Genomic DNA, 25594 nt, shown 5'->3' with positions numbered 1-25594 from the left:
CCCTGAGCCCTGATAATTGGAGATTAATTTTTAAAAGGATTTTTTTTTAAAAAAAGGTATTTTATAATACATTCATGTATGTCTAACTTCTAGCATCATTAGTCTCAGCTGAGTCTTGCCAAAGCATCAGGGGATGATTTCATTCTATAAAAACTGTTCACTCAAAAAGCATCTGTGAATATGTCAATAATAATTATATTTTAACAAAGCCTACTGTGGTACAAAAGAAAACACCGGTCTTTAAGGTTTCATGAAGTAGCTGCTACTCTTGCTGCTATTACTTGTTTTCAAGCAAAATTCTTTAAAAATGTATTCAAAGTTAGATAAGGAAAAGACTCCATCTTCAGTCCTGACTATGCATCATTTCTTTTAAAACAAAAATTACTCTTTTTTGGATGAATTATTTCTTTTTATAGCACAAGAGAAATAGGTTGAAAATTAGGGTTTTAGGCTGTATTGCACTGCTGAAAATTGAACTAAAAATATTCTCCACACTTATACAGAATTTCAAATTATTTTTTATATATTTGGCATGGCACACTATTTATGATGAAAATTCTTATATCATTTACACTGCTAAAATACAGACATAACTCCACTAAACTCAAATACCCAATTGTCAAATTTATTTTACATGAATTAGAGTATCCCTATAAAACGGCAGTTCACCTCTTAATGAATATTTGCCAAAGGACTGAATTCCGTGATATCCTTTGGACATTTTGCAATAGCATCACCCCAAAAGCATCCTTTTGCCTCACCTTGGCAATGGTTGAACAGAAATATTTGCTAAGAGGAGAGGTTCAACCAATGGACTGGAGACACACACTCAGTCTGGGCTTGAAATACCATCCTTGTGTCACCATGCGGAAAATTTTTGTTCCTAGAGGAGAGATCAACCAAAGTGTTCAGAGCAGCATATCCCTGCTGTTTGTTTTGCATACCACAGATTAAAGGGGACTGTATTTTAAATTCCAGGTTTGTAATATTTTCTCTCAGAAGGTCCACATGTACAAAACACAGTTTCGATATTCCAAGAATCCTTGAGAGGGCACTAATCACAGGAGGAGTCAGGAATGCAAAATCGCCAGCTGTAACATAAAATGCAGTTAATCCCACTGATTTACAATAGCACTAGGAATCTAATGAATGATAACTATTCCATACATAATACATAAAATAATCACAGAGCTTTTGGAGATATGAAGGATAAGAAGGATATAAGAGTATCAAATTACCAGTGTTTATTAATAGTTCTCTGGATATTTTCCTTTTATTTAAAATAACAGCATTGATATGATAATGTGTAAAGGAAAGCTAGTGCTACAATGCTTTTTTTAAAAAGATGAATACATTGTTTTCCAAAGGCATGGGTTAAAGCAAGGAAAGTTCATGGAGTTAACAATTAGGTAAAGCAAATTTTCATAACAGTATTTAAAATTTAGCTGTCAGTTATTGTGTTAGTATCACCATGCAATTTAATGTAAAAAGAGAACTTATCACTGAAATAAATTGCTAAATTGGTACTGTATTATTCACAGAAATTCAACATACAATCCATCAGAGCTACAGAGCTCTGAGATACATGTGCAAAGATAAAAAAGTGGCTGATTGCTGAATGTAGGGTCCAAGACTCTTGAGCAGTGCAACAACAGAAGAGCAGCTGAATCTGTTTCTGGATATTTTTGTTAAAAAGAAGTACAACTGTTGATGAAACATATCTTCCTTCCAAACTTGAAAAATTAGAGCTTGAAGGATACTATAGCATCAAACTTTCAGTCACACAGAGGTGATTTAAAAATATATGTTCAATGAATTTTAAATGAAACCAGCTCTTTTCCATCTGACATTTTCATTAAGACACGTGCAATGGAGACTGCAAGAATCCTTGAAAATGTTAGTGTTATTTATTTCACTTGGCTTCAATCTACTTGATTTTGTTGTCAGCACCTTCATTTTTGTTTGGGTTTTTTTTTGTTGGTTTTTTGTTGTTTGTTTGGTGTTTTTTTTTGTTTTGGGGTGGGGTTTTTTTGTTTGTTTTTTTTCTTTGCTTAGGTTTGGGGTTTTATTAGATGGTAGCTCCTTGTCACCTAGACTTTTGTTGTACTTTAAATTCATTTTTTATATTTCCAGAATTATGCAAAGCTTATTCCTGGTGCTACTGTTGGACGACTACAGAAGGATTCTGGAAATATTCTCCAATTGATCATTGCTGCATATCAGGTAAGATGGGTACAATGCAGCTTCTTCCTTCATGTTTACATGTTTGACTTTGGTTTGCAGTTTGGTAAAAAGATGTGTCTTTGATTCCTTTTATTAACTGATTCCTTTTATGAAACTGAATGATGATATCATTTTTTATGCTAGGTGCTGACCTTAACAGGAAAAGTGTTCACTCTGAGGATTAAGTAAACACAGAAACAAAATTCCTATAACCTTCTGTCAATCCTTAGTTCTGCTGGAATGCTGAATTTATATCAATGTGTCATCTGCATTGCCTTCTACATATTCCTGTATTTTACACCTACTCTTAATGCTTCCTTAATATTCAGGTCTCTCAGTTCCACACCTCAACAGGGACTCAAGTCTCTCCCTTTTGGTAGCTGCCACCAGAGCAGACAAACAGCTGCTTTGCAAGAATATCTGGGGAAAAAAAACACTATTCTGTGCTCAGTGCTCTTCTCTGCTTTAGCAATTTGATGCTGCCTCTGTGAGGCTGTTCGGAGGTTTTCAAAAAGAGCAATACAGGAGCCAACAGAGGTTTGTTTAGGTAATGCCAGGACTTGAGCGGGTTTGTTTAAGTAACACAAAGAAATATTTTAATTATGTCAAGAACATAAATACAGCACTGCTCTTGAGAGCTTTGTTTGTAAAATGCATCCTGGGTGTCTAGTTCTCTTCTGTCAGAAGAGCTGTACAGATCTCTGCACAGATATATCCATTTACAAATACACTGATACTCCATAGATTTCTCTGTTCTGTCTCAGCCCATTTTTATTAAAAACTTGCTCTACCAGTTGTCTACAATGACAAATAGCCCTTTGCAAATAGCTTCTGTTTATTTACTTACTTTTTTTTTCTGCTCTTCTTTCTATCACCTGAATAAGATAGTCATCACTGTGCCAAAATTACTTTGGTCTCAGTGATAGGAAGGAAACCAAATTCTTCTAACTCTTACAAAAGCAATGAAGGCAATACAATTGCTGAATTATGACATTAAAATGAATGTAAAATACCACGAGTTTTTCCATTTTATGAAAAATTATGTGAGGAGAGAACTTCAGGGTTAATCTTGGGAGTATACAAATTGTAATAAATAAAGATGAGGAAATTTTCTTATGAGCAAAGCTATTGCTAAATTTTGAGTGGCAATAGAATTTCACTCCTGGACTCCAACCTGCTGCTAGTCACATCTGGTTCCTATCAGCATTTCTGCAAGCTGGCAGTCTAATGTACAGACACAGGTTCCTACATTTAATAGCTAAAATACCATTTTGTTGTCAGTAAGTAATGGAAAAAACACAAAAAATTGTCCCAGTGCTGTGTCCTGGTGCTTTTGCTGTAACATAAGTTGCCTCACTGGAATATTGAAAATGTGAGGAAGTGAATCCTTGCCTCTTCTCCTTAACATCTGCTTATGTCCCTATGATCCTATGACCCATGATTTTTTCCCTACACTCCTTTTTGAGCCTGATATTTTTGGCTTTGGCTTCTGTTGCCTTCTATGACAATAAGGGGTTCAGTTCCACTGTGTCAAGGCACAGTTTTCTTATTCCTATTTTAACCTACTTCTAATGCTTTACATTTTCTATTGAGTGCACCTTAGTTCCTGAGTTGTGGAACATACAATCCATCAGAGAATAACAGCTCTGTTGTGAATAACAGCTGGTGAACAACAGCTCTGCATTCACCTTATCTTTGTGTCTTCATAATTTCATTTTATTGTGTCACTGAGACACCTTCCACACAGCAATCTTCTCTCCAAATTAGAGTCCCAGTCCTTTAAGTCTCTCTTTGGCTGCTCCATCCCCTTGGTAATTTTATCTGACCATCTCTTTACCCTGCCTGACTCTCATGAGTGCTCTTGAGGTGTGGAGCCCACCAGAGCTTGCAGTACACAGTGAGACCACACCAAGGTTTATACAAAGGCACAGTCACATCCTCTGCCTTGTGCTCAGCCTCCTGGTTCTGTTGGCTTTTTAGCTGCTGCATGCTTTGAGCAGAGCAGGCCCCAGAGCTGGCAGTGGTGCCCACGATGCACCTCCTGAGCTGTTTTGGCTGATTCTGTTCTCACCTGTTCCATGGGCACGGTTTGGAGGAGCTCTGAGCTCTGTTCTTGCTGCCCTGCAGCAGTGCAGGGAGGTGACTGCAGAAATGGTGCTCCTGCCTTTGGGCCATGACTTGTCACAACCTCATCCAGGTACAGCATGTCTGGACCACACACCAGAGCTGCACGTACGTTCTTAAAATCCTACATTTCTTTCAAGATGTAAAAAGTGAGCAAGTAGCAACATGTCACACTCAAAATTTCCTAAAGTCCATTTTATTACACTTAACCTTAAAGGTTAACAATCTTATTGTTTTGTGATTGCAAAATCTTCCAAGAAGGAAACACTATAAACCCCTTTATTTGACAGGAGTAAAGGTATCTGAATCTTTTTCTTTTGTGAAGAAGGAAATGACAGAAGACCTACAGTTGAAAATCACATGCAAAACAGAACTAATGCTACTTTTGTTAGAAACTTTTCATTATACTCTCAGAAGAGTAATTCAATGCCCTGTGTCTTTATTGCTCCACTCACAAGAAAAGGAATAAATAACTTTTTGCCCCCTGGAAGTAGAGTTAGGCTAAATCTTTTAACACTTTTAAAGTATTTTTGAGTGTTACTTGCTGTGCAAACACAAGATTTGCTAATGCCATTCACCATGTGTTGCCATATAAAAGCTTCAGAGAGGAAGTAGGCAAGTTAAGAAAGTCTGAGCTGTCAAAATATTTGTTGCAAGAAGTTCTATTTCTTTCCAAGTATGGTTCATTTTCTTCTGTAAGCATATTTCTGCCTGCTTTGTTTAGCATTGAATTCTGCACAACTCTGTGTTGCAGAGCTGTAGGCTAAAATGCTTTATGACAGATAGCAGGCCATTTGATTAAAGCCATTCTAAGAATTTAAAATTTCAGAAAAATTACCTTTTTTCCCCCCAGCTTTTAATCCCTGCACTTACACAAAAATGAGAACAAAGAAATAATGTATTAGAAAGGACAGGCAACACAAGGGCACAAGTATTTAGCACTCCTTCCTCTGTTGTTCCATTCAGAAAAATTTTCAACCACAAATGTTTCTCTGTGAATGGCTTAAAGCTGCCATTTGCTATTAACTGTCTGATATTTGTCCTCAAACTATGGCCAGATAGCTTAGTAGTTTTAAGACATCATTAGAAGTACTCATATATATTAGGACCTAAAAACCTTGAATTTATCACAGTTTGTGTTCCTTTTCAGTGCTGTAAGCTGCATAACTTGATCTCTCGCAACAGCAAGGTACATTCAAATGACCCAATACAGACTCCAAAATTAAAAATATTACAATCTGGAGTTCAGCAGCATTTTATTTTCTCTCACAGTTGCACTCTGTTTGCACCTTGTAATTTTGCAGCTAGTGGAAGAGGGACTACTAGTCATACATCCTGCAATATAAGCACGTGCCTACAGTCACAGCCTTACCCAGAGATTTGCTGGTTTGGGTCCTTTTGGGAGGGCCCAAACAAATTATTATTGACAACTCTGCATTGTTTCAATAGTGACACAAGCACCTAACTACAATCAAAGGGAAATGGAAATTTGGGCATATCCAAAGTTACCAGCATGACAAACCTGATGCCCAGGGTGCGATTTTATAACCCTAAGACAAATTTCCTAGGAATCCATAACATATATGTAGGACAGGGAGTTGTTTATGCAGGTTTCTACCTATTATATTTTTACTTTGATTTACCCCACCAGACCTTTACTCCATTGAGTCATCCTGCTACCTTGAGTAGAATGACTCACTGAAGTAAGGTCAGCAAGTTCTCTGTGCTCTGATTGAATAGGGGGTGTTTTGCAAGCAATTAAACTTCCATGAGCACAAAGTCAAGTCAGTGAGATGTTTTCGCAGCAGTTGCTGAGGTACTTTTGAAAAATTCCATTTACTGGATTAACAGACTAATGAAATCATAGGGAATTTCCCCACGGCCTGTGATAGGCTTTGGATTAAGGTTATGTAAGCAAAGCTGCTATAAAATGTTTTAAAGACTTAAAATGTAGATACCTAGTATGAGCAATTTCAGAAAGACAGTTTGTGACTCACAAAATGGAAGTTTGGTTGACAAATTGATTTAAATAAAGGGATGTTGTTGAATACAGTTAAAATAGCACAAACAGCTCATGAAGCAGGAATTTCCATTGTAAGAAGAAAGGAAGGGAGGGAGCAATATTGACACAGTTTGGTTAATCAGGAAAAGCCCAGACCTAGCAATACAATCAGGGACGCAAATCCATTTCTCAGAAAGTCCAGACCTAAAACCTACATCAGTCAGCAGAGTTATGAAAGGTGATTTAATAAAACATTTAATTTGTTCTCCTGGAAGGGCAGGAAATTAGCCCTGTGATAGCAGATATTAAAGTGATACCACCATTGCTTTCCACTGAAAGCTGGGTCTGCTGGCATTTGCATTATTTTGCTTGTTCCCCATTTTTCGTGCAACAGAGAGCTCTGTAAACAAAGTGCCGAAGCATGAGTGTGCTCCTGTGTAAGTCAGGATAAATTACAGTCCACGTTTCACAGAGGTGGAGCAGTGGCAGCACATGGCTGTGTTATCACTCCATTCATCTCACATTTTTTTCCTTGAAGGAGCTGAGGTCTGAGGTTGAATTGGAGATCCTGGGAGAGACGGAAGGGCTCAATCTCTCCTTCACAGCCATCTGTAACAATGGGACCTTTTTTCCACATCAGAGGAAATGCTCTCATGTGAAAGTGGGAGATACGGTAAGTGAAGAACATATTCCCCAAAGACATGAATTTAGGACAGCAAGTTAGAGTTTGCTCTTTATTAAATGATTTTCCTCCAGACAAGTCACCAAAAAGCAGTCAGTATCTATGACCCTCTCGCTCTGTCCTCTGCATGCACTTCCTGAGCACCTTGCAGAGTTCTCTGCGCTCCCAGCAGCCCCATTCTCTCTTCCAGGTCTCTTTCAACGTGACTGTTAGTCTCACTTCTTGTGACAAAACCAGAAGGCTTATCAAGATAAAACCTGTGGGGCTCAGCGACATGCTGGAGATGGAAATTCATCCCCTCTGCAGCTGTAACTGCCAGGCCAAGGCCGAGAAGAAGAGCCCGAAGTGCAGCCAAGGGAAAGGCTCCCTGGAGTGCGGGGTGTGCGTGTGCAGCCCCGGCTACGTGGGGCCGCGCTGCGAGTGCCACGAGAGCTCCCTCGGGGCCAGCTCCTGCAGGGGCCCGGCCGAGCACAGCTCCTGCAGCGGGAGGGGCGACTGCTACTGCGGGCAGTGCCTGTGCCACCCGTCCCCCTACGGAAAGGTCTACGGGCCCCGCTGCGAGTGCAACGACTTCTCCTGCGTCAGGCACCGCGGCCTGCAGTGCGCAGGTACGGCCCTCAGCGCCGCTCTTGGCGGCCTCGCCCCTATGGGAGCTTGTGAACTTGTGTTTTCACCATGTATGCCGTTACAATCAATTCAGGATAAAGAATTGCTAGTTATCAATGGTCTTTAGGCTGAACATAGTTTCAGCTATGCCATTATAAATCGGAAGTATTTACAAATTTGGTTGTGCACTGCCAAGAGACAAGATCTGCGCAGAGGACTCCCGTAAAGAGAATGGAGCTGCCAGAATAAGCAATAATCTGATCTTCTGACTTAAAACTGAAGATTCTGGGAGAGAAAGAAAGATGTTAGGAATAAGATTTGGAGAGAGCAAAATATCTTCTGTTAAATAGAATAAGATCGTTCTTCAGATTCTTCTTTAATTATTAGTGACTGATTTGAAGTATAATAAATGTTTTTCCAGGCAATGGTGACTGTGACTGTGGGGAGTGCAGGTGCTACAGTGGATGGACTGGTGAATACTGTAATTGCACAACTGATACCAGCACCTGCATTGCTGAGGATGGGACACTGTGCAGTGGGAGAGGTGAATGCATCTGTGGGACATGTGCTTGCACCCATCCAGGGGCTTTGGGCCAAACATGTGAAAAATGTCCTCTCTGCGGTGACCCCTGCAGCTCCAGATGGTAATGTAGTGGCCTTAAACCTCTGATGTTTATATCATCCAGGTATCTGTTTCTTATACTGCCTCAGCAGTGTGTTTACTGCCATGTCTGTAAACTGGATTTACAGACCAGAGCCCAAGAGCTTCTTTGTCCTTTGAGATGGGTAGTCACAACTCTTATATCAACCATACACAATCATTACGCTTGTACAAAAGGACTTTATGTGAAAGTATTAAGTCAACTGTAAGCAGAACAGGTAAAACTTTACACTTCCACTGCTGTTCTTGGCTGTACAACTAGTCAGAATGGTGGCCTTATCTGACTCTTATATGGCCTCACAGAAAAATTTGGCATTTGTATTACCATTCTCATACATATGAATGAGTAAGATCAAGTTGTACACTCAAGCTTCACACATTCCCAAATTCATAGTCCGAATTCAGTTAAGCTTGGCTAAACTAAAAAGATGTAAGTATAATAAACTAGATAATAGTCTGGGAATGAATAAGTGGGTAGCTGTATGTCATGTATAAGATGATGATAAATTGATTGTTAATGGTGAAATGTATTCTGTTCACTGAGCATACTCAATTTATGCAGCTTTTCTGCTGTGATGCAAGGTGTCTGCTATGGTGCATGACAGGAAAAGCAACCAAAAATACACTGGTTGTGAAGATGACCACTCTAAGTACACCATTGCATATGCTTGTATTACATGAGCTCTTGTAGGGCTACAGTCCAAATGGAGCAATCTTCAGCAGAAATTTAAGCTAGCAGTTGGATTAGACTTCATAGAACACACATTATTAATGACCCTGGCTTTGCTTTCCGAGTGCTGAGCAGTTTAGGTTGCATGGTTCATGATGATGTCTTGTCTCCTTATTCAGAGTTGAGACCCATTTCTCTCCAACACTGTATTTTCATACCTGTCATTGCAGTCTACAGTGTAGCTGAGTGAAAAGCTATTCTATAATGTGATTAATTAATCGATCTCTTCCTGTTAGTGCTAAATTTGCCCTAAGAAAACTGAGCCTCTCACTATGTTCAAAGAAAATTTCTGCATGCAACTGCTCTAAACAAAAAGGACAATGCTGCTGCTTTGCTCTGCCCAATTTGGCAAAGAATAAGGAATATAAAGTTACATAATAGGCATTACATTAACCCATTTAAACATGCATATTGTATGCAGTGTTGGATCTTTTCTTTCTGTTTCAGTGTCTTCCCTTGCTGAAATGCAGGGCACAAAAAGCCAAGAGAGAGAGAACACTGGGAATACCTGGGAGGGTAACTGAGAGAGCTGAAAGACCAGGTCAGAGGGGGTGGAGATCAATGGCAAGGCATCTGAGAAAGATAGTGTAGCATGAGAAACATGGTGAATATGACAAAACCACCATCAGTGCTGAATTTATCTCCATGAGATAGAGGCTATCCCATTTCCCACTCACTTTTACTATTCACCATTTCCAGAGCAAGGGATAAGGTCACCTCCATCCCCTGAAGATAAACTCAGCAGCCTCAGATTATTCCCATGGATATATGTAACTCAATGCAACAGGAGATAGCCAGGGTTTTTTTTGATGTTTTGTTGAAGTTCTCCTTTTTCTTTTTTCCTTTTCTTTTTCCTCACCTCTTCTCTCTTGTTCTCTTCTTTCTTTCTCTTTTTTTTTAAATGAAGTCAGTCCTTCAGGCTGCTTCTCAGAGTCTCAGCCACTCAATTTGGCTGAAACTATCTGTGAAAAATTAGCGAACATATTTTCCATCAGAAATGTTCATGTATGAATTTTGTTTGTTGTTTTATTTTCTATTAGTAAACCTTGGATTTATCAAAATCCTCATTGAATTTACAGGGGGATTTCTAAAGGAATTGGTCTAGACTCTGTGTTTTTAAATAGTATTTCAATCATCCCACCACTGAATAAAAAATAATGTTCCTGTAAGTTTCATCAGTATAAATAGGATCTAAGTAATTCCTGAGTCAAGTAACCATATTCAAGAGACAACTGTTGAGACACCTGGAAAGTGTTTTAATGCATTATTCAATAGACTCGCAACAAAGGCAAACTCATAGTAGGTGCCTCAGCTTGATCTCTTTGAAGTCAGTTTCAGATATTGTTCATCTGAAAGGAATTCCTTCAGCTGGTATGTAGGGTGAGAATATTTAGTGTTCAGAATATTTATTTTTTTAATTTTTGAAGAGGAATATTACATGTGGGTAACCACATGTCTGATAGACCTACATGAATAACGTTGCCTGGGGTTCTGTCTGGTAGCTAACAAACTGTGAGAGAATAGAGACAAGACAGCTTATCCACAATACCTTTATTCAGGTGGGATTTTTTCTTCTTTGGTTTTGTTAGGAATTTTTTTTTTTGTGGCAGTACCTATCATATTCCTGAGAACTGTATCCATAGCAGAAGACCTTTTATTTAGCTGCTTTTTAAAATGCAGAAGCATACATACTGGCTTTTGTAATGTTGCTTTGTGTCAGGCAGAGATTGATGAGCTGCTGAATTATTTTCCACAGGAGCTGTGTGGAATGTCACTTGGCTTCTGATGACAAGTCACTGGGAGATTGCAGTGAAAAATGCAAATTGGTTGATGCAACTGTCAGCGTGGCAAAGGGTTGGTATACTCTATCTTCCTTTCTTGTGTGTGAGTGATTAGCAGGAGGTTCCACTTTCAGTAATTTTATATTTGAAAGTAGCCTTGTTTTTCTGCTGTGGAATTATATTATGGGTGATAGGGGGATTACTGTCTGCCTATGGCTCTTCTGAGGCAAGTAGGAAATGCAGAACAGGGCTGGTATAACCCTTCCAGGTAATTAACTCGTTAGATCATGCCTATTTGCTAAGTAGTTTATGCAGGAAAGTATAGAATTTCATAGATACCAGTCCCTGCAAATCAGTGATAGATGAAAGCTCCTGAGTTTAAGTTATGCCTGTACCATGAGTTCCAGCAGGGCTTCTTCAGTCTTACATATGCAAAACCCGACTCCAGTCCTTAGGCAGATTCTTGATTACTTCTGGTGATTAAACACAGCCCTTTAACCAGTGGCAAAGACATTTCTTGTATTCTAAAAGGCCAAGAACATCTTTCAGCTGTTTGCTTTAATTCAAAAGTGCTCTGCATCAATGGAAATTTCTGGAATAGGAATTGATCTTGAGTAAAATAGTACTATCAGGAAAAAACCCAACAAACCCCACCACAATCAAAAAGAACCAAAACAAACCTTTAAATCAAAAAAGCGCAATTTTTTTTGTCCTTTAAGGGAAGGTGCTCAGCAGGCAGCCTGTATTTATTCTAGTGGCAATTCTAGTCCCAGCTCTATGGCACAGGCAATTTTTAAGTAAGGCAGGACATAGGCTAGTTATATTCACATCACAGATGTACCATAAGCATCAAATAAGATAAATATAAGAATGAGGATGAATCCTCATTCATCCATGTGTGCATGTCTAAGGTTTCTGCAAGCTCTTGGAAGCCTATCCAGAGCTGTGTGCATGCAGAAATGTCACTAATGTATATCCTTCCAGCAAGGTTACACCTTTTGTTTTTGATGACAATACTTCAGTATAAATTTATAAATATAAAAATATCTTTACAGGCTTAAAAGACATATAAGCACTTGTATCTCTTCGGTTAGTAAAGTCTTCAGGTTGCTTTTGTAAGATGGAAGATATTTGTAGCTATGAATATAAAAAACATTATACTTTTAAATATAATGAATGCTAATCAAGAGCAGAAACAGCCATTTATACGGTTCTGTTCATATTAGTGGTCACAGGAATATGAACATGACAATATCATCTCCTGTTTCTGCACATTTCCTTTTTTTCATGTTCTGTGCTTCCCTGATTGGGACCTCTTTAGATTTAAAATTTATTTACAGCAGTTAAAGTCAGCTACTTCTTTAGATTTAAAATGTATTTGCAGTAGTTACTGCAACCTTTATGTTCCCATCCAGATGCCTCAAAAAAAAAAAAAAAAAAAAAAAAAGCAGCTCTTGCAAACTTTCATCCAAAATGCTTGGGTAGCCTCATCAAGAAGTCCTGAAAGAAAAAAAATTAACCTTTAAAATAATAGCTAAAATAGAATAATTGAATAAAAACTAATATCTGAATAAAAACCCCTAATCTGAAAGTGGTATAACTAGCACACCACATAATATTTAAGACACATTATTGAGCAACTGCATGGGGTAGTATACCTTTTTCTGGTTTATATTTTAATTTCTTTAATGCTTCAAGACTTTTGGGGGAAGAAAGCAGTAAAAGCTCTAGGTTAAATAAAACATTAGCATTTCAAAAATGTTGTTTCTCTTTTGCACATGGATGTTGCAACACAATGACTGGAAGTGTGAAGCAACAAAAAAGCATGGGCTTTATATTTTCCTGTTTCCTGGGAGTGCCCTGAGTCATGCCTTTCACGTCCCTGCTTTGGTTCTGGGTTTGCCAGGGGTTTCTCCTGCTCCTCACCAGCAGGTCAGGTCAGCCCAGGGATCTCCCAGGGCATGGGGTGTCTAGCAGCTCTGCAGGTGCTGATGGCTGCACATCTGCTGGGCTTACCTCCACAGCAGGCACCACTTCCAAACTTCTATTTTCCTTCACTCCTAATACTTGAACATTTAAATTAGGCTAATTGACCCTTTGCCACATAGGTGTAGGAGGAGCTCTTGTTGCTCTACTCAGTACTCAAGAGGAACCAAAATTCCTAAAAGAATTTTAGGAATTTTGTGCTCCTGCCAGCACCCCAACCACAGGGCACCAGACTGCTCCTGACACAAGCCCAGCAGGGACAGTTATAATTTCCTTGGAGAATCCAAGGTTTTCCTACCCCATAGTGCTGACACCTCACAAATTCCCAGTGCAGCAGCAAAGTGGGCACTGGAGGCTGACTAAACCTCTATGTCAGCAGTGCTCTGTTATGAGTCAGAGTGAGGTGAACTCTGCTGAAAAAAAGCGTTTTGCTGATCAAAAGGCAAATACGACCGGGCATAATGACATTTAAATTTACAGTCAACATTTTTGTTGTTGAATCTTTTATAAATGTATCTGCTAAGGAGCAGTCTTTCATGCTTTGAGTCTCCTGCTTGCCACTCTTACCCAATTTGTCCTCCAGTGTGACTCCAGTTATTTCAAATACAATATAAATTACCAGAATTAGGTTGCAGAAGAGTGTGACAATTCATTACAGAATGCAGAAAATTACCCAGATGTAAATTACAGGAATTTGCCTACCTAAGCAAATTTTTATGCTGATGAATTGCAAATAGCATATGCAATAGTCTCTCTTTAGTGATCCCTCATTCTAAAAATAACATCAGAGAAATAAAAATGCTAACCATAACCTAAGTTCTGAATAGCATGAACTGGCATTTTTGCTATCATTTCTACATCATTGCACATAACCAGTATTCTGCTTCCCTTGCTTTCAAATTATGACATTAAACAAAAAATTTCCATGTAAAAATAACTAATCTATGTGCAGTTACTGCCTTCTGGATTATATTTGGCATATGCTTGCAAATTTTTCTCCATTTTCAGGATAGCTAATAACTATCCTTATCCTTCTTTTTCCTCTTGGTAAGCAAGTTAGTGTTTTGAGTCTGCTTGCTTAAAAGAGTTGGGAAAGTACAAACATTGCAAAACTTTTGACAGTGTTAGTGGAACTGTGACATGCCAACAAGAGCCGTAAGTCTGCAGTTCATGGCCTTTCTAACAAAATCAAATCTTGTTAAATCAGCTGGTCTAGGCTGCCTGTTCCCTTGGTAGATAACACAAGGGCCAGCAACAGGTTCAACACAAGGCTCAAATCAAAAGCAGGTTTCCATTAAAATCCAACCAGCAAGGGTTCTCGTTTTATAACAAGCAGAGAAAAGGTAGTCAATAGTTCCATATTTTCTGTGGTGTTTAATAGTAATTTCTGTAAGACCAAACCTTATAATAATAAGCAATTCAAGGAAGAAAAAATGGAGCAAGCATGTTTTTTTTTTTTTTAATGTAGTGTAGATTTCTTTAAAATGCTCTTTTCTTGTCTGATTTCTATTCAATTACTCTTCATATTAAAGTTTGAGGACTTCAAGATTTTTAGCACAATTGCTTATGAAATTTCATTAAGAGTTTTGAATGGGTAGAAAATAATGGTCAGTGACAATTATTTTAAAGAAATGTTTTTCTTTTTTCTAAAAAATAAATTATATTATAGTTACACTCCATATGATGACATTTCCGGCTCTGTGCTTGTACTCTCACTTTTTGGTTGCTTATTTGCTATATATTGTCTCTCAAAGTCAGCTTCCTTCTGTCTCTCTGCTCCCTTTGAATGAACTTTTCTCAGCTCCCCAGTTAGGAATAACCTGGAAGAAAAAAAATGGATTATATTTTTCTGCAATCAACAGTAAGTGGAGGGATGAATAAATGGTGTCAGACTGCCATCTCAGGTTACTTCATTTGCTTCATCCGGAATCCTGTTACAAAAATCTCATCATGGCAGTTTTCTGTTACTAATCTTTATTTACTCCTGTAATAGTACTGGACACACAGTGACCTTTGAGGAAATGAATGGCAGCTCTTCTAACAGCACCCACAGCTGCTTGATGTATGTGTATCTGCTTCTGAAACATGATCTCCAGGTGGCAGGAGTAGCTGCAAACCAAAGGAACATACTTTGTTCCACTGGTTACTTTGTCCCACCATTTGGGCTATTGCATTTCCTAGACAGCTGCCAGTTAAAGAGTTTTGGGAACACTTCCAATTCATTGAAATTCACAGTACACTAAAGTAACAAGGTGTACTAGATGGTCAGTGCAGATTGGCAACATCTGGATCAGTTCTTTGGAAATGTAAGTGAAAAATCAGAAACTAAACAAAATTGGGATTGGAAGAAAAGCCATTAAATTAAGTAGAAATTCTGAGAGTATTTTTGCTTCTGTCTTTCACTCTTTACCATCTGCAGACAGGGCTGTGACAAACATGATGCCAGCAGTCTCTCTGATTAGTAAAGGTTAAATTTCATTTGATCTGATGAATTTTTTTTCCTTCCCTCTGCAGATTATTCGGAGGATAAATCCATTTCCTGCTCTTTGCAGGGGGAAAATGAATGTATAACCACATTTCTACTGTCTGTGGATGAACAGGGAAGGACAGTTATTCACAGCATAGAACGGAAAGGTAAGCAGTGAATATTGGTTTTTGTGGGTGAAATCTGATTTAAAACCACAGACAAGGTTAGCCATCTAGAAGCAGAGCTCTTTGAAGCAGTACATCTCCTCCTTGTGTTTGTAGCTCTTCTCTGCTCAACCGAAGAGCTCCTCGAGTACTTATTTAATGCAGTGGTGGCATAAATACTTGAAATACATGGCCTTTCATGAAAAATGGGCAGAATGATCCTTGGGCTGTAAGAATAAAATAATTTTTTCAACAGCTTGTGCAGTTCAAAGAGGATGACACCAAACTTAATTTGCATTATGTGATAAAACTATAATTCACTTTGAAATTATATATACAAAGGTGCTTGTAACAAAGGTAGTACTAAAGAAGCACACCTCTTAAACTACACCCTAAATCCCTAAGATTCAAGAATTTAAAGGTAAGATTTTATCTTTATTCAATACTTTATTATGGATTTTAAGTAGATTTGACAAAAAAAAAAAAAAAAAAAGAAAGAAAGAAAGAAATGTCTTCTTTTTGCTGACCTCTGTGGGTTCATTGACCTCTCTGTAGTGGCCCTCCCACAACACTACAATAACCAGTTTCACTGTCATCTGCTGCTCTGCTCCTGGACCTTAAAATGTGAAGTGGGATGAGACCTTAAGAAATTCTCAAGAAATACAATTCATTAATGGAACTGAAGTCAGTATGGCACCAGTAGCCAGAACACCAGCCTGGTGCTCAAACCAGGGCCCCTCAGAATTAGTTAACTGAGGCCATCAAGCAAAAACAGAACGTAAAATGCAATCACGGAAGACAAGCCAGACTGAAATGAATTTTTTAATGTTCTGAAACCATGGTACAGCATAAAATTTTTTTAAATAGTAGTGTTCACCAGCATTCATGGACAGTAATTTCTAATATGAAAACAATCAAACTTCAGGTTTTGGTGAAACAAAAATTTCAGTTTTAATTCTGACTCTCTGAAATATTTTATTGTAAAATTTATTGCAGAACTTTAAACGTGTAATTCCTTCCAGTTGCCCAGTCCAACATTTTCAACAAATCTCAAGGAATTTTTTCCCTTATTGTTTTCATGACAGAAATGCAGTTTCCTCTGTTTTATCAATATCATTAGTGACTTTACCCTGATATAGATCTCACTAAAATCTTTTCTTCTGAAAGCCATAGAATATCAGTTAATTGAACTAGAGCTCCAGCCATAACATTGTAAAATTCATAATTTTGTCAATTCAGCCCTGTTTTTTATAATTATATTGAAACAGATCTAAAATCAATTTTCTGACATTTCTCTTCAGAATCTGTGCCTGTATCCAGCAGCTGCTAATTGTCGTGGTAAAAGAGCAGTGGAATAAGTTAGAAAATAATTTTTAAAACATTTTGATGCAATATTTTTCAGCTGGTTTCACAAACCCTTTAGGAAGCTAGCTGGAGAAAAATAACATGAACTTGAAGGAAAAGGCATGCCCAGCTCATGACAAATGAGAATCTCAGCACATCTCTTGACTGTTTTTAATTGCCTAAAATTTATTGATTGGCTATCCACAGTCATAACTGTTTTTGTTTCCACAGACTGTGCACAGCATCCAAATATCCCAATGATAGTGGTGGGTGTCACCCTTGCTATCCTTCTCATTGGCATTGTTTTACTTTGTATATGGAAATTACTGGTGTCACTTCAAGACCGAAAAGAGGTGGCCAAATTTGAAGCAGAAAAATCAAAAGTTAAATGGCAAACGGTATGTGAAATACATTGATTTTATACAAGGTTATTTAGTTTGGTTACATGATACACAACTGCCCCTAAAATTATGAGTCTTGATTTTGTTCCTTTAAATGGATAGATTTTGCTGGTAGGTTTTCACCACATTTACTGTTCTATAAAGTAAAATAATGATTCTTTAATGAATGAAAATTATCTAGTATTTCATCTCATTTCTTCCACATGTAAGAATGTGTAGAAAACTGTTTTTTTTTTATTAATAGTTTTTAATTAGTAGCCAGTCTTCCATTTATCGTAACAGTGCTGTTGTCTGCCTGTATGATATCCATGATTATCCCTCTGCCCAGAAACAGAGGTGTTTAGGAAAGGGAGGTTGTTCCTGGCCTCTGTCATGATCCAAGCCCTTTCCCACTGAGCAGAAGTGAATGGAACTGTCCCAAATGTAAGGGAAAGGACAGAAAAAAAAAAACAGACCTTGTTTTCTCTCTATAGCTCTGGGCACCTAATGTAAGCTTACACCATATGTTCCCTTTTCTTCTTTCTTTTCCGCCCTTTTTTGCCTTTTTGCAAAAGCTTTAGAGCTTCTGAAGATCTTTTCAAAAGAAAGCATGTTGAGTAAGCAGTTCTGGCGGGTGTCAGGAGGACAGACAATGTGTTCACACAACTCCACAAAGTCCTGTGATTGCAACTTGTTCCAAGAATGGGCACTGTCAGCCTTTCAGCTTTTGACCTGGGAAAAATCACTAATTTACAGGCAAGGCCACCTGAGAATGTTTTCTTGATTCTTCAGGACAACTAGGTATGCTAAGATGGAAGGGAAGGATACAGTTGATAGAAGCATTTTAATTTTCTGTCACAAGAGAAAAGGATAGGAAGTGATTGGTGAGAGGCCAGGATGAAAAGCTCAGGTGAGACTTGCCCTTCTCCCAGCACACAGTAGTCACTGCATGTGACAAGAGCACCATGACAAGTCACACTTAACTGCTGAGACACTCTCTGTGATTTTGTAATTGTCTAACTGCCAGATGTGATGCACAAATTTTATGGGACACATTTGATGAGGTATTGTTTGATGATGTGCGTTACTTTAATCTGGCAGGCTGATGTGAAGGGAAGAGTGTTCCTGAGCCCAGGCTGGTTTATGCTGCCTGAATTCAGATCAGTCTGAATTTCAGTGGCTTGGAGCACAAGTGAGCTACCAAAAGCTATTCTAAAGTCCTCAAAGATAAATTACTTCTATACAAACATTGTGTGACTCCCATTTAATATGTTTTTGTTTGTTTGTTTGTTTTGGTTTTGGATTTTTTTTTTTTTAGGAAACAAATCCACTGTACAGAGGCTCAACAACCACTTTTAAAAATGTGACTTACAAGAACCAAGATATGCATAAAAGACCCATGGCTGCAGATTTCTATTAGCATCTCCAAAACTACAAACTGTTTTACTGCCAGGAAATCTAAATCTAAACTTGTTTCTTTTCAGCTGATTATGTGATATTTGTTTACAAGTTGCAGTGGTATAACCATTCTGTTAGAGAATATATATAACTTTTGTTGGGACAAATAAAGATAACATATTAGTAGTAGGGGTTAGTAGAATTTTTTAAAATGACCCTTTATTGTTACAGCCTCCACCTTAAAAAAATCACATAAAAATAATTTTAATTTTGTCTTTAATACTGAGGATTATAAATTATCGTGTAAGGTTATTTTTTTGTATATACAATGAATTTCATACTACTTAGTCCATACACACAATTCCATAAATTAATGTTTAGGAATGAATTTGTACCAGTGTATTTGGTGGGCTGGTTTAAATGGGTTCTTCATGAATGCAGTTTAAACTACCGAGGATTGAGTTTTCTCATATCACCTGTGTGACTGAATAGTTTCACCAGAAAAAAAGTAGTGATATTGCCTATCTCCTGTAAATGTAAGCTATAAGCATTTCTTCTCTAATTCTTCTTTCTTGTTCTATTTATCTGTTTCTTTTTTTTTTGTTGCTCTTTGATGTTCTTTAAGGACCTAGGCCCTGGGATTATCTCAGGGAAAGTTAAATCAAGCCAATCAATCCGTATTCACTTGCAATTGTTTTCTTCTCCAGACACAGACTGTTTTTTTTTTGTTGTTTTTTTTTGTTTGGTTTTTTTTTTATAATTCTAGTAAAAGGGATACAGAGAAAAAGATAAATATTTGTAAATTAGAGACCCCGGTAGACACACTTTTAAACCAGAGGATTAGCAGAACTCCATTTTACATCCCGTAACTGATTTGGGTGCTCACAATATACCTCACGTGCTGGACCATCACACAAAGTGGCTCAGGAGCCCTTTTCATGCAGAAATGTTCACACAAAAGATTTATTACCACACACAAAGACAGTACTTTTTTGTTGATATGTCCATAGGTGTGAGGTTCTTTCAATGCCCAACAGCCAAACTACTTATTCTTGTGCATAACAACATATTCACTTCTTTAGAGCTGGGTTGTTTGATTTTAGGTTTGGTTTGGGTTTTTTTTCCCTCAAACTAAACAACAAAAAGACCTATGGATTTCACTTAATATTCATTTCCATTATGTTAATGAGGAATTTTAAATCTCCATTTTAGCTAATTACAAATGAATTGCAATTTTAAATTGTAATCTGATAGCATGCATAGCACTGGAAAAAGAAAGTATAAAAGCAACTAACATGCTGGCATAGAAAAATTACAACATTGGGCTACTTTAAGGTAACGGTAATGAACTTTATTTTTAAATATAACTTTTCAGCTGCATTTTTTGCTACTCTGAAACAAATGGTCAAAATGTACATATGAAGGTACTTAGAAATGAAGACTTAGAAATCAAAGGTACTTTGGCACTGTTACATATGATCACATACATTCCCTAAGGTAAACAGGGATTTTGATCTGAAAAATTATTGATCTGAATATATTTGATCTGAAAAAGTTGATGTCCATTTTGTAATAAGTATTTACCAAGTCTGTGCAACTTCAGTCTCCATATCCTCCACAGTTTCTGGAATTGAGACTGGTATATGAGCTAGCTCTGACCCATGCCTGTTTTAGGGCCTGATCCAAAGCTAACTGGAGTCAATGGCTACAGACGTGGATCTAGTTTCAGTGAAACTATTAGTTTTGGTTTACAAAGATTGTTTTGTTTAAACAAGCTGGTTAATACTGTCTATTAGTGAATTAGAACATATATCTGTGCAAAAAGAAATAGTATCAGATGCCTTTGGAAAGAAGGTGATGCTAGAACCACCAAAATTATAGCAGTGAGATGGAAATGATGGCTGTGACTAAACTGGAGCATCTGTGTTCTGGTTCCTGCATATCTCATGGTGGAAACTACACAGATAAAGGCTCACATCTGTGGCCCTTCCAACCACTGAACTCCTACTGATGTCAGTTCAAGTTACATGTGGGACCAAATCCTGTTTCCCTGATAAACTCGTGGCATGCAAAGTTGGCCCCTGAATCTGCTCAGATTCCACTTGGGTGAGGATTGCCCAAGGGTCTAGGGAAATCTGGATTTCACCCATGTAGGTTATCTGTTACTCTTTTGTTTCTCATGTGGAAGTAATCAAATTATAAACTTTCTCAGAAAGAAATTAAAATATTTTAATTACTTTTCAAGTAATACAAATCTATACTGTTTATTAAATGCCTTTCAAGTTCTGTTTCTAAGATCTGATTTTGCTGCTCAATATTGAAGTTGAAAGCCTTTCTCCTGTAGGCTGCCCATTTCAATATTCCAACATATGTCAGCTTTCAAATGTTAATAACAAAACAGTGTTTGCATTTCATATCAAATGCTTGGTGCTTACATTCCTTGCTCCTACAGGAAATCTCATTTCACAAACCTTCTCACCCTCTTCCCATCACTTGTGTCTTCTAATCATCAGCAGAGATCCAATTTGCTATGTTTACAGTCCAATTGCTCCTCCTAACAATCTCTCTCCAAATTATCAAAGATGTACAGGAGCCAGGCAAGATGATTTGCTATTTCCCTGCTGTGACTGACTGTACTATAAATTTTCTGTGCACCTTCCATGTTATCAGGATGGAAATCACTCAAACAATTAAGAACTCATCAGACGAGAGGAAATAGAAGGACTTGGTGAGGAAGGTTTCTATAACTGAGGGGTATCAAATAACTCGACTCATCCATATGAGCCATCCTTTAACAGCATTAATTTAGATCATAAATTTTGACTTAACTCCCAAATTTCAAGAACTTTGAAGATCTCACTTGGCATTCACCCTAGAAACAAAAGTGGTATTCATTCCTTTTTATTAACTATATAATTTTCATCCTGTAGAATTTTTATCAAAGTTCATATTTTTTTCTTTTTAATTTTTTTTTCTCCACCAAGCTATAAGTGAGTTTGTATGTGATAAGTGGGATGAAAAAGTCTTTCTGCCGTTTTCACAAACACTGTTTTGACCTGAGGCTGGACCTTGAGATTGGCCAAAACATTTTTTATAGTAATACTTCACTAATGAGTTAAATTGAATAAAAGAATAATCATCAGCAATTTTATGGTATTTGTACATCTCATACACCCTATAGAATAGTAATTTCAGTAGTGTATGTTAAATGGATAATTTTTAATTTGATTAATAAAAGGTGCATGATAATTTGTACTGTAAATGTCCAGATTGCATTCAAGTTTGTTTTGCAATGTAACTAGTGGGTAATGAGTCTGGGATACAAGATTTGGGTGTCAAGTGCAATACTCTCCATGCCTCATCTGCCTTTATGTAGAAGTTCAAGTTTGTTTTGCAGTGTGCATAACAGAGTTATTGCCCTGCAAGGCTTATCACACGTAATCTAAAAAATAAAAAGAGACAATTTTTAGCTTCATCTATTTGAAAGGAACCAGTAAATCATTCAACTTGTTTGTGTAAAAAAGGAGTTATTTGACCTTGAATAAAGATTGTAAAATTGAATAATTTTACAAGGATTTTTTTGTTCATTCTTCATTTTCCATTTTGGCTTGTGTTGTTATAATTGTTTTCACATGATTTCACAAATCTTAGCAAATTTTTCATGCTTTGTCATACCTTAGAAATTATTTTCCTCCCACTCTAAAAGACAGCACGTGAAATTTAATGTCTAATTTTTTTTTATTTGTGATCCTTTTACTTTTTCAAGGAAATGACTTAATGGATGAATGTTGTGAGCAGCCTATTTCTGGAACTCTGATTGATGACATATGTCATTCTTTCTTTCTTTAGAACTAGATGATCTTTAAGTTCTCTTCCAGCCCAAACCACTCTATGATTCTATCATACAGATTCCTAAATTGCACAAGTTACTTAAAGCTAAAGATCCACCCATTCTGTCACGGTAACAGCAGAAATATCTTTCTGGAAAAACATAGCAAAGTGCATAATTTCTCTTTAGTCCTTTCTTAAATGCTGGTTCATAAATCCTCACATATGAGACTGACTCTATATCTGGTTTACCAGAAAACAAAATATTGAAGATAACAAAAAAAAAAAAATAAAAAGAAAAAAAAAATATGCTTATTTATTTTTATTGAATACAAAAGGTATCTAACACAAGGATTATTTCACCTCAGAAGAAATTGGTTGAAGAAAGAGGCAAAGTAAAATTTCTTTGGGTTTCCCAAGCATATATTCTCTAATGAGCACAATAAATATTTTATATTAGCTGTGGGATTTTGGAGTCTAATTTTGGAGCATGTAAGCACGGCTGAGAAAACATGATCAGCTCTTGTGGGAAGGAGTGTACAAGGTGCAAAGGCACACCCTCTCCCAACCTGTGAAATCATGTCAGCACTGAGCAAACATTATGCCTTAGAATTTCTGCAAGCATATATATTTGTTCCAAGTGTTACACCCAGCCAAGTTATTTTTCAACTAGACTGATAGTACTTTGTTAGTTCTATCAGTCTGTTCTTCCTGAGTTGTTCAGAGTCTTCTAGTAAATCTAGAGTGTAATATTAATAGCTTTATTTTGGGAACACATTAGGCATTCTTTTGGTGGCAAATCTTTGCAAAAATTGCTTAATTCTTCTATTGATTTCACAGCAACAGTACTAGCAAGAATGGCAAAAAATAACTGTGTTACATTGAAGGATGAATGACACAGCAGGATTCGCCAAGGATCTCAAATGGAAAGGATAAGATGAAGAAAGGCTTTGAGAAACAAAGAAGGATGGGTCAGAGGCAGCTCTGGTCCCATTAGCCACCTATGTTTAATTGCAATTAATTTAAATAATGGATTTTTTTCCTTAATGCCATATCAAATGAACTACATGAAGATCTGCCCACTTTAAATTTGATATAATTGCCAATCAACAGCCAGTCTGACATACTAGATTTATAGTAAAATTTCTACCTATAACTAAATCATATACTATTACAAACTATTCTAGACTTATGCCAAGTGAGCATTTACTGGGGCAGGAGGGATGGAGGGCTTGGAAAGGTAAGGATTTACCTGGGGATGGCTCATGTGGCACAGTAAGAGCCACATAGGTAGTAATTCTCTCAGTTTCATGCCTGTAAAAGAGCAGCTGCTATTTAGCAGAATTTAGAAGCATAAAGTTATAGTAATGCTCTTGTTGTCATCCTTTAAAGGAGTTTTTCACTTTGAAAAATAAGCTTCTAGCCTAAAACTAATCGGCTAACAAATAAAGCTAAGAAGTCACATTTAGGAAAAAGCCCCACATTCTTACTAATGAACATAAAACTGGCAGTTTACAGCTGGGGATTTGACTTAACCTGAAACTGGCCAGTACAGGCTGTTCTGTAAGGTCGTGTTAACCAATGTGAGCTGACAGGGACAGAAACTGCAGAGCCTGGTGGCTGCAGCAATTACTTGGGAGTGTGGGAGACTGGAGTGGTGTGACAGAAACACACAGGTGGGGCTGCAGAAAGAAAAAAGGGTGTCACTGGTCAAGGCTGGGATGTGTCAGAGGAGCTAGGGAAGGTGGGAGCAGAGCCTGTAATGACTATACCCAAATGTAACATGGCTGGAAGAGCTAAATTAGAGTAGATCTGTCTCTGGGGTAAAAATAAAAACATCTAAGGGAAAAGGAAGGTGAATGTGCTGCTCAGCCTAGGGTTAGGGTTATGCCTAGGGTTAGGGTTCAGAAAATCACAAAGCCCAGAGCTCCAAGCACACTGCAGCTACAAGAGGCATGCCAAGGGGAGCACAGGACTGCCAGACCATGGCTCTCTCCACACCTCTCTGCTTAGCAACAGCCTCAGCCCAAGGCTGCGGGGGAGTGGATTCGGGGTGCCTAGGAACTGTCATTTTTCAAATCCAAATGATATACTGGATAGTGCCTCCAAAAAAAAAAAAAAAATGGAATTATTGCTTGCTGGGTGCTGCTAATGCAAGGAATTTTGGGCCTTCTTTTCTTTTTCTGGTTTGTTATTCCCACTTTGGCTGATTGGGGAAAAAATGCGACCTGTCTTCAGACTCCAGATTATGAGCAGAAATTACTGTTTAAGGAGGTGCTGAACATATGGCACACTGGATCTGTGTGTGTGCTTTGCAAAAGCAATGGGTTTGTAAGCAAATTGAATTAGTGCAAATTTAATGATGGATTTATTTGTGGATGCAGGTCATGAACGAACAAGCACTGGATTCATATCTTTGTGTAGATCTCACACAGAAGGTGAAGTCTAAGGAAAGACAGGGGAAGGAATTGAACATTTGTGTAGAGTACCTGAATAGCAAAGGCAAATGTGCTCAAACAAGTGCATATGTGTATATATATCTATATATAAATATAAAACTATATATACATATGCATATATACATATGTATATGCACAAAAAAAGGAAGAGAACAGGCCATTAACATGAAGAAAAAAATATTTATAGAAAGTGGGCTCTAGACAGAGAATAAAATAAAACAAAGAAGTCAAATCAATACAACAAATGCCTTAAAGAAGACAGACAAATCTTCAAATCTGAACCCCCCCATCCCCCAAAATTGGAAAATTGTACCATTTAATGAGCAAGGTATTATTAACTACCATCAAGTTTACTTCAGAAAATGTTGCCAATCATGTTGGTATCATTATGCCAGCCAAGAATTCTTCTTATTATAAATTAGTAAGTATACCTTAGCTATAAATAGCTCAGTCAGTATAACTATCAGTTATAGTTTATCTGTTTGGTGAGAACAAAATAGATCGAGGACAGTAAAAAACTGTTTAATCGAAGAGAAAGAAGTCAATAGTAAATAAAATTAGCAAGGAAGACCACTTAGAATTATTAAAGTTGCTAATTTGCATTTAGCAAGATATTTACTAAAAATACTTTTATAAGATAATTATTAGGAATACATAATTAGAATGTGATTACTTTGATCTTGCTGAAATTAGCAGAAAAATCCAGTTGAAGTGGGACTCCTTCCCACAGCAGTCTCATTTTTGCACTCTGGCACTATT

General features: G+C 37.4%; 1 protein-coding gene across 3 annotated transcripts in view; it reads left to right on the top strand.

The window, feature by feature from the left end:
* ITGB6 (integrin subunit beta 6) overlaps positions 1-18737 on the top strand; it is a 41870-nt gene extending 23133 nt beyond the window's left edge. For all 3 annotated transcript variants that reach the window (XM_041717427.2, XM_072932133.1, XM_002193385.7), the window contains exons 9-16: positions 2134-2223; positions 6888-7022; positions 7222-7639; positions 8059-8281; positions 10785-10882; positions 15310-15429; positions 17002-17168; positions 18469-18737. In XM_041717427.2, the coding sequence (XP_041573361.2) occupies positions 2134-2223; positions 6888-7022; positions 7222-7639; positions 8059-8281; positions 10785-10882; positions 15310-15429; positions 17002-17168; positions 18469-18570 (1353 nt within the window). In that variant the 3' untranslated portion in view covers positions 18571-18737. The remainder of the gene's footprint in view (positions 1-2133; positions 2224-6887; positions 7023-7221; positions 7640-8058; positions 8282-10784; positions 10883-15309; positions 15430-17001; positions 17169-18468) is intronic.
* The last annotated feature ends 6857 nt before the right edge of the window (positions 18738-25594 follow it).

Source organism: Taeniopygia guttata, chromosome 7 (assembly GCF_048771995.1).
Source record: "Taeniopygia guttata chromosome 7, bTaeGut7.mat, whole genome shotgun sequence".
NCBI lineage: Eukaryota > Metazoa > Chordata > Aves > Passeriformes > Estrildidae > Taeniopygia > Taeniopygia guttata.
Note: the sequence above shows the minus strand (reverse complement) of the source record. Positions and strands in the feature narration are given on the sequence as shown.